The following is an 8,305-nucleotide window of genomic DNA, read 5'->3' on the forward strand; positions in this document are numbered from 1 at the left end:
CACGCACGCGTGGTGTTGATTCAAACTCAGTATTTAATTGCACATTTGCATGTCTGGCTGTAGATGAGTGTGCAAAGATACTTGCCACAATTTGTTAATTTCCAGAGGGTCAGGGTTCAAATCCCATTACAGGCAGCATGGAATTTAAATATATATTTTTTAATATTTTTATTGAGCTTTGTACCACGATTGTTTATTAGGAAAAATTGAAAAAGCAACAAAGTCTAAGCGGTAGAAGTTATAGCACTATTTCGGAGATCACCACATCTCCTCATCAGACTTCTTTTTTCTAGACTTCAGCAGGGATCGAACCTGCGTATTCGATGTTCAAAGTCAGAAGCGTTAACCACTGAGCTATGTACATCCCGTAAACTCTTGTTGCTAATTCATTTTTCTTATTCAACCAACTAACTACTATCAAGTGCATCTGCTTTGCCGCTATTTAAACTCGACAGCGTGGTTGTTGTTGTCAATTCTATACATCCATTTACTTATTTGCTTTTTTGTATAGTTTCAGGCGCTGTGGCGCCCTTATATACCAGCGCTCGTACTTATGGCAACTCTAGAACGTTCTGAAGTTTATCTCTCATTCTGTTTCTCTCGCTGTTCGCAGTGTTCATCCAACTTGACGTTTCCCTTTGTGGAACATTCTACGTCATTCCCCGAACATTTCTCGTTGTTCGCTTCGCGTTGCCGCAGTATTCGGCACACTGCCCTCCACCTAAGTCTGATCGTCCCGATCAGACACACTTGCTGCTCCAAACGTTGCTAGTCTTTCATCTTGGTTCTCGGTCTCCCAGCTGTCTGGATTCGATGCACTGCGTCCCTCAGCCGTTTGTCAATCCTATACGGACCTTTCCAGTTACGATGTTGTTCGGAGGTGAAGCCTTTCTTCGGCTGCGGCATGTGCAACAACACCAAATCGCCTTCCTGTAGCTCCTCTCGGCTCGGTGCGTTACTGGACATTGCTTCCAGCTCATAACCGGTGGTGCACCATCTCAGATGGTCGTGCTTCTGCCGGCCACTGGTGGTGACCAGACCATGTCTCCTCTCGTGGGCACTCTTTTTGCCAGATCTATGCCGCATCCGCTGTCCATGACACCCAGGCTCCTGCCTTCGTGCTGCACTGCCTTTAGCACATCTTGCTAAATCCGGTTCTTCACGCTGAAACTTTCCCCAGTGTTTCCGCATTTCGCTCTTTCGCCGGCGTCAACCTGATTGACTGGACATTTATAATCTCACCCTTGGCTTCCGGCTTAACTGCTCGCCTTTGCCGACCACCTTTTTCAGCGCGCCTACTGCAACAACAGCCGCTTCCATTTCCGGCCACCGGCGTATCACCATTGCAACGTGGTTCAGTGGCTTTCCTCCGGCCGGAAACACTGCCTGGCTCGCCATGACCACTTCCTTGTTGCGATCTCTTCTTCACTGCGTTGGTGGAACCGTCACGCTTTTCCTGTATCGGTGAACCACTTCCTTCTCCTGACGAAACCATTTCGTCTCCATCACTGTCAACCTCTTCCCAACTAACCACTTCCATTTCTGGTGGAATCTTCGGCACTTCCTCTAAGACCAATCGGCTGCCGAAGCACTGATTGTCGTAACCAACCCTAAGTGCCACTTTCCTGTGACGATCTGTCAGGATCATTCTCTGGAGGTCAATCTTCATGCCTTGGCCAAGTAAGAAATCCACGCCAATGATGACTTCATTCACAATGTCTGCCACTATAAACTTAGTGTACGAGGCCACATCGTCGATTATTACCTCGCATGGTACTTCTCCTAACACTTGGGTGCGTTCACCAGTTGCAGTCTGCAGCTTTGCTCCAGGTAGTGGCTTCACAAAAAAAGTGGCCAAATCCGGTCGAATAATGGAATGTGTCGCTCCAGTATCCACTTTCAGTACTCTCTCCTGCCCATTGACACATCCACACACAGTGAGGTTGCATGCTTTCCGGCCAAGTTGTGGGACGGAGATTATGGGCCCTTCAACTTCTGGAGCCAGCACGCAGCCCTTCCTGCTGGCTCGTTTCAGCTTAACGACTGATTGAAGTTGGCTTCGTCTCCTTCAGTCCTGCGTTTGCGTCCTGCTGAATTGTTGAGCCCACAGGAACTTGCGCTGCAATCGCGGGCGAAGTGGCCTGGCTTTCCACATTTAAAACATTCGCCAGAGCCATGATTTTCCTCGCCCAGCATTTGTCTCGTCCGGTGTTTCCACTTCCACGCATTGTGCTTGTAGGCTGGTCTACTTAGGAGCGCCGCCGTTTCACGCGTCTGAGCATACGAGACAGTTTCAGCAAATTTTGGCTTGGGATTCGCGTACGTCTCTCGCTTGGTATACACGTCCCGTATTCCGTTGATGAACCTCTGGATTTTTACTCTTTCGAGGTGCTCACCAGATGCATCTCCAATTGCCAAATGAGCCAACCTTTCAACCTCGGAGGCGAATTCCTGTAGAGTCTCGTTGGATTTCTGGCTGCGATTCTCCAGCTCCATCTGGTAAATTTGTCTCCTGTGCTCGCTACCATAACGTCTTTCCACTGCACCCATTAATGCATCGTAATTGTTCCTTTCACAGTGAGGAATTGTCTGCAAGATTTCCGCTGCAGATCCTTTTAATGCCACGAACAGAGCAGCGGATTTATCCTCCATGCTCTAACGATTTGCTGTAGCTGTCTTCTCGAACTGGAGCTTAAAGACTTAGAAAGGAATCGTGCCGTCAAAGGATGGAGTCTTTACCTTGGGAGCACTTGTCGAAGTAGCTGGACGATTCACCTGCAAATCTCGGAGGCGACCTTCCAACTCTTCTACCTTTGCTTCGACTTTCTCCTGTCTCTCTTCAAGTTTGTCCTGTATTTGTGTAATTTTTTCATCCTGTGCTTCCAGCTGTGATGATATGCGTGCCTCCTGTGCTTGTAGCTGAGTTTCTAACCGGGATGACACCTGCGATGACACCTGCGCTGATACCTCTGAAGATATACGTGTCTCCAGCGCCTGTATCTGTGACGACAGCTGTGATGACATCTGTGACATGCGTGTATCCTGTGCTTGCATCATCTGTGACGACAGCTGTGATGACATCTGTGACATGGCAGCCAATAACGTGTTCACGTCCATAGCTGTTGATAAACTTGGAGACTTTTTCTGTTCGTCAACCTTCCCGGATGTCTGCTGCATATCCTTCGACGAACAAGCGGCCTCATCCTTCTGTTCATCCTTTCCGGATGCATCGTCAAGTTTACCCTGGAAGTCGTATTTGTCCACGTCGATGCCTTCTGCTTCCATAGCCTCTCGCAGCCGTGATAGTAACTCCACTTTTCTTCCAGAGGTTGCTAAATTTCACTTCTCCAACTCCTGTTTGAGTTCCTTAATCTTTAAGTCCTGAATTTTTGCCATTTTCATAAGTTTATCCTTCGGGATTTATTTAACAATCCCACTTCTGAAACCAATTGTAACGATTATCCTCGAAACCTTGAGGGATCAAGAATGATAGAATACAAGATTGCGCCGTCCTGGGCGTTGACATTTGTGTACTACAAGTAAACAAAGAATGGAGCGAAAAGAAGAGCGAGTTGAAACTTCCAAAGCAGTTCACTTTACAGCGAAAAACGGGTTTTAATTTTGCTAAATATGAAAATATTGCATTTTTCACCTAATCTATTAGAGAACAGTAAACATTTTAGTGCACTCCATTGCTTTGTAATTAAGGCTGCTGCAGAAAACTACAGCAGCATCTCTGCGGGATTGATTAGTTAACTTGCTAATGGAGGCTGCGTGGAGCAGAAACAAAATCATTGTGAGGAAATGCTGGTAATATGATAATAGAGAAACATTTCGGAAACGGCTTTGCCGTGCCCTATGTACACAAAACGCAGCGATTCGTCCCAGCGCTACACTTGTATCTACGCTTCTTGCATCTTGACGGCTGTCGCAATTTAACACACAGCACTTCGTTGTATTAGTTTTTACGCAGTCCACAACTCAAAAATCACTCGCAAATTGAAAATTAACACAATTTAAACTTAGTTTTCACTTATAATTAAAATTTCTCTTTCGCTGATTTGTAAACAAAGGTTTATTTACAAGTTACCACAACTGTCAAAATCGGCAAAACCAAAGTAGCGGTACCACTGACGGCGCCACCTTTGTTCGCTGCATCTTGTTGAGGGATTTCCCATATATCCTCCGGCTCGTATCGCTGGATTGTTAAATAAATGCTAACGATGACCAAATTGTAGTACAATTAACTTTATTGTACAACAAACAATTTACAATACTTGCTAATACAGTAAAAACACTTTACAATAATTGTTAACACAATTAAACTTATAGCTTGCTTATTCGCAACTCACTTCTCTGCTCACTTTACTTGTAGCTAGCTGACTTGTATCTAACTCACATCGCTGTGGCGGCGCCCTTATATACCTGCGCTCGTACTTATGGCAACTCTAGAACGTTCTGAAGTTTATCGCTCATTCTCTTTCTCTCGCTGTTCGCAGTGTTCATCCAACTTGACGTTTCTCTTTGTGGAACATTCTACGTCATTCCTCGAACATTCTGCCTATTTCTCGATGGTCGCTTCGCGTTGTCAAAGTATTCGTCACAATATGTACCTAAATACGTTAAAAATGACGTGCACAGAGTTTTACAATTATATTAAGGAAAAGTCAGAAGTTTCGAAACAAGTCCACAGCAACGAAAAATTTTACTGATATTTTAATGTTATCTTGTACTCAAATTTTTTTTCTTTCATGAAACCTAGAGTGCTTATAAGTACAGTGCCGTACAAAATTATTGGCTCGGACACTCTTCATCAAACCACAATTTCTAATCAGACCTGTTAAAAAAACTTTGAAAATATACCTTTTGTAAAGTAAAGTGCAAGTCTGAAGTTGCCAGAAAATTTCGTTGATTTTAAGCCATTTTTTTGCTGACAGTGTCTTCCATATAAAAAGAATTGTCGAACATAGTTTGTATGGAAGAAACAATCAGTAAAAACAATACCAACAATCAACTAAAACGTAATGGGCTGCAAAACTTAATTTTTAAAATTTTTACAAAAAGCCTAATTAAAAAGTTGCAAATTTGTATGCAAATTTGTATGCAAATTTATTGAATATCTTGAATTTTGTTTTTTGATGTATTTAGTATAATTTTTTTCATTAAGAATAAAAAAAATTGTGAAAAATTCTCTGTGCTTTAGTTGTGATAAGTTGTTTTGTTACTACATCTCTTCGTACGTAATTTTTGTCCAAACGAAATGGAAGGGAGCGAGAGGCGATTGTTTTTGCGAAAAAGAGGAGAAATGCCAAATGTAAAAGTAAACAAAAATGTACGCCAGCAAGTAAACGAGGTTTGTGAAGGTATTTTTAATAAAATGTTAAGTTAAAATATATTTATATTGCTTATTATAGCAGAAAAACGTGATCACGGTGGCACAGAGAAGAAACATAACTTTTCCTTGAGATGTGAGAATAACAAGCACAACAAATTTGACGGCTAAGTATCTGAGATTTGCTTGTGTAAACGGGGTGATTAAAAAACGAGCTTTGGTTGAGATAATATTGATATGTGAACATAGTTTAAGGGTCAAAACATAGTGGAGCGGCGAGCAAAGCGAAGAGCTAGCATCGAGCAAACCCAGCAAGCAAATACAGTCTCAAACGTTTGAGAAAAATGTATTTCTCAATTTAATATCAAATGTTTTTCTCAAATGATTCTCAAATTGAAAACGAGGTTTAAATTTTACATTTGAAATTCATTTGACGTTGATTTGAATAAAGATGGCAAGTGTCAAACGATATAAAATTGCGCAGTCAAATCAAAAATTGTAAGAATAAAATTAAGATCAATTGAAAAAAAAAATGAATAGAAAAAAAATTCAAAGAGAAAGCCCACAAATAGTGGATTTAATAGTTGCGTTCCAGATGCTTCACGATATTCACGAAATTCACGATTTCCAGGAACAGCTGTTTTCTCCATTAATAAACCTTATGGGAGATGGTCACCTGGAACGACTTCCTGTAAAAACCTGCAAATCGTGAAGCTTTTGGAACGCAACTAATGTTTGCGCGGATTGAAGAAGTTGCAGCTCTTCAAGACGAATTTTTTATAAATTACTTTATCTTAATTGTTTCTTTTGTTATGTACATACATGTCGTCGTTTAAAGTACAAAACCGCGTATCAACAAAATGCAAAACTGCGTATCAGGAAAATGCAAAACCGCGTATGTGAGGTTGTATAAATTATTTTATAGACAGTAAAAACACTCATATTTCAAAATGGTTCACTTTTTTATAGAGAAATCGCATTTCTGGCAAGTATATTTCAAGACGAATGGATAAGAATTGAGCCAACAGCTTGTGTGAGCAAATCCAATTTTTGACAGCCAATGTCAGTTACGCGGTTTTGCAGAATGACGATACGCGGTTTTGTACTTTAAACGACGATATGTACATCGCGAAATATAAATATGACATATACATTTCCTATAATAAACTCTATTTCCATATTTGAAGTACAATTGATAAATAACCTCTGAAATTGATTTGAGAGTTAACCATATTCTCAAATGGAGATCAAACTCCCCTTTTTATTGAGAAAGCTGTAATTTTCAAATCAATATCAAATCATTTTCAAACGTTTGACATTTGAGAAAGGCTTTGATTTAAAATCATTCTCAAATGTATATTTATCAAACCTAATTGTTTGCTGGGAAGCTTCAATTACAAACGTGTATGTACGCTTTGCTCTTCACTATGCGTTTTCCCATTGAAACATATGGGTTTGAAATCGACGCTCGGTGCTGTTTGCTCGCCGCTCCACTATGTTCTAACCCTTACTTGGAACGTAGTGTCCACAGATGCAAAAGATCCGCCCCTACGAAGCTGGAAAAATGCAGCACAAGGAAACCTGCAAAGAAAAAGTTTCACTTGTTAGTTTGTTTATTTAAAGCCACTTGTATTAGTTTAACTTACGTGTGTGTGTGGAAGGCAGTGTCCACAAAAGCGAATTGGTGTCGTTGTTCTGGGGCAGGAAAAATTAACTTTTGGGGAAGCGCCGGACTCGAATTGAAAACACAAAGAAAACTGTAAAGAAAATTTCAAATTTCCACCTTATAGTTACTTGTTTAAAGCCTCGGGCACGGTTTTATGGAAAGAGATTACAGATTTAGTTAAATAAACACTATTGGTGAAATACTACTTCACGGTGGGCCTCAAATTGTATGCGCTGCATTTAATTATGCAGCAAACTTGGTATATTAGACATTAATAATTAGAAACTTTAACTATATTTAGGAATAACTCGGAATTATTGGAAAACATACCAAATTTCACGCCAGCTGAAAAATCAAATGACAGCGAATATGAAGAAAGCAAAGAGGAATAGTTGCGGTTCCTTACTCGCAAGAAGTTGCATAAATTTACAGGAATTTACCAGTAAGCGTTCCCGTACTCGATTCCCTGGCTTCTTTTGCCTTTTGAGAGTTTTACAGGTTTTAACCCAGAAAAGTTAGGAACGCAACTAATAATAGTTGTGTTTAACGAAACCGAAGAAAGTGCAGAATACAGCAGCTGCCAAAAAAACAATAGAGCAAGTTAGAGTCAAGGTGTATTAAACAAGGTGTGATTGACAACTCAGGTAAGCTCTCTTTTCAGGTACTATTATGCCAAAAAATATAAACATTCGATTCAAAATTCATACAAAAATTTTTTCAATTTGACTATAGGATGGTTCTTCTGAGAGCAATGCCAAATTCAATCACACTTTGTTGAATACATTTTGGTTAGAGCAACTCAGATCATAAATGAAACACTTTTCAGGCAGAAATGCTCAAAACAGTTGATTGCTCGACAGTTCAATTCGTCAATTGTAAAGGGTGTGTATGTGTTTGCTTGCTCTAAGGATCTTTGGATTATGACGTTCTCCAATAAACGAGCGGTCTATAAAAAAACTATACGGAACATTATTTTCTGCTACGTTTTTTCATGTAATTTAGTCCGATTTAAGCTTGCCGTAGTTCTAACCCTACACGCCATTTATTTAAAATCAACCGTCAAAGTTAACTCGAAATGTTCAATGTGGACGATTGTGTTTTACAAAAAGCTTTTTCATTCAACAAGTTAAATGGGGCCAATTTGAACGTAATATTACTCCATCAAAAAAGCTGGTGCTGAAAATCGTGCAAGTTGCTCTAGTTCCACTTAGCGCATTTTCATGTAATAAAAAGTAGAGTAACCCTGGCATTCAGTAAGCGGCACGGTGGAGAGAATACAGAGGTGGCGCCGATGACGATACCGCTAC

At 40.6% G+C, this 8,305-nt stretch overlaps 1 protein-coding gene across 2 annotated transcripts in view; it reads right to left on the minus strand.

The window, feature by feature from the left end:
- Positions 1 to 4,279: 4,279 nt before the first annotated feature.
- Positions 4,280 to 8,305, minus strand: part of LOC118735333 — a 17,981-nt gene continuing 13,955 nt past the window's right edge. For both annotated transcript variants that reach the window (XM_036465026.1, XM_036465027.1), the window contains exons 2-4: positions 6,979 to 7,089; positions 6,844 to 6,913; positions 4,280 to 4,613 (exon numbers count right to left, since the gene is read on the minus strand). In XM_036465026.1, coding sequence (XP_036320919.1) covers positions 4,542 to 4,613; positions 6,844 to 6,913; positions 6,979 to 7,089 — 253 coding nt within the window. In that variant the 3' untranslated portion in view covers positions 4,280 to 4,541. The remainder of the gene's footprint in view (positions 4,614 to 6,843; positions 6,914 to 6,978; positions 7,090 to 8,305) is intronic.

The sequence above is a fragment of the Rhagoletis pomonella genome, unplaced genomic scaffold (genome assembly GCF_013731165.1).
Source record: "Rhagoletis pomonella isolate Grant_MI unplaced genomic scaffold, Rhpom_1.0 Rhpom_scaffold_00003, whole genome shotgun sequence".
Taxonomy (NCBI): domain Eukaryota; kingdom Metazoa; phylum Arthropoda; class Insecta; order Diptera; family Tephritidae; genus Rhagoletis; species Rhagoletis pomonella.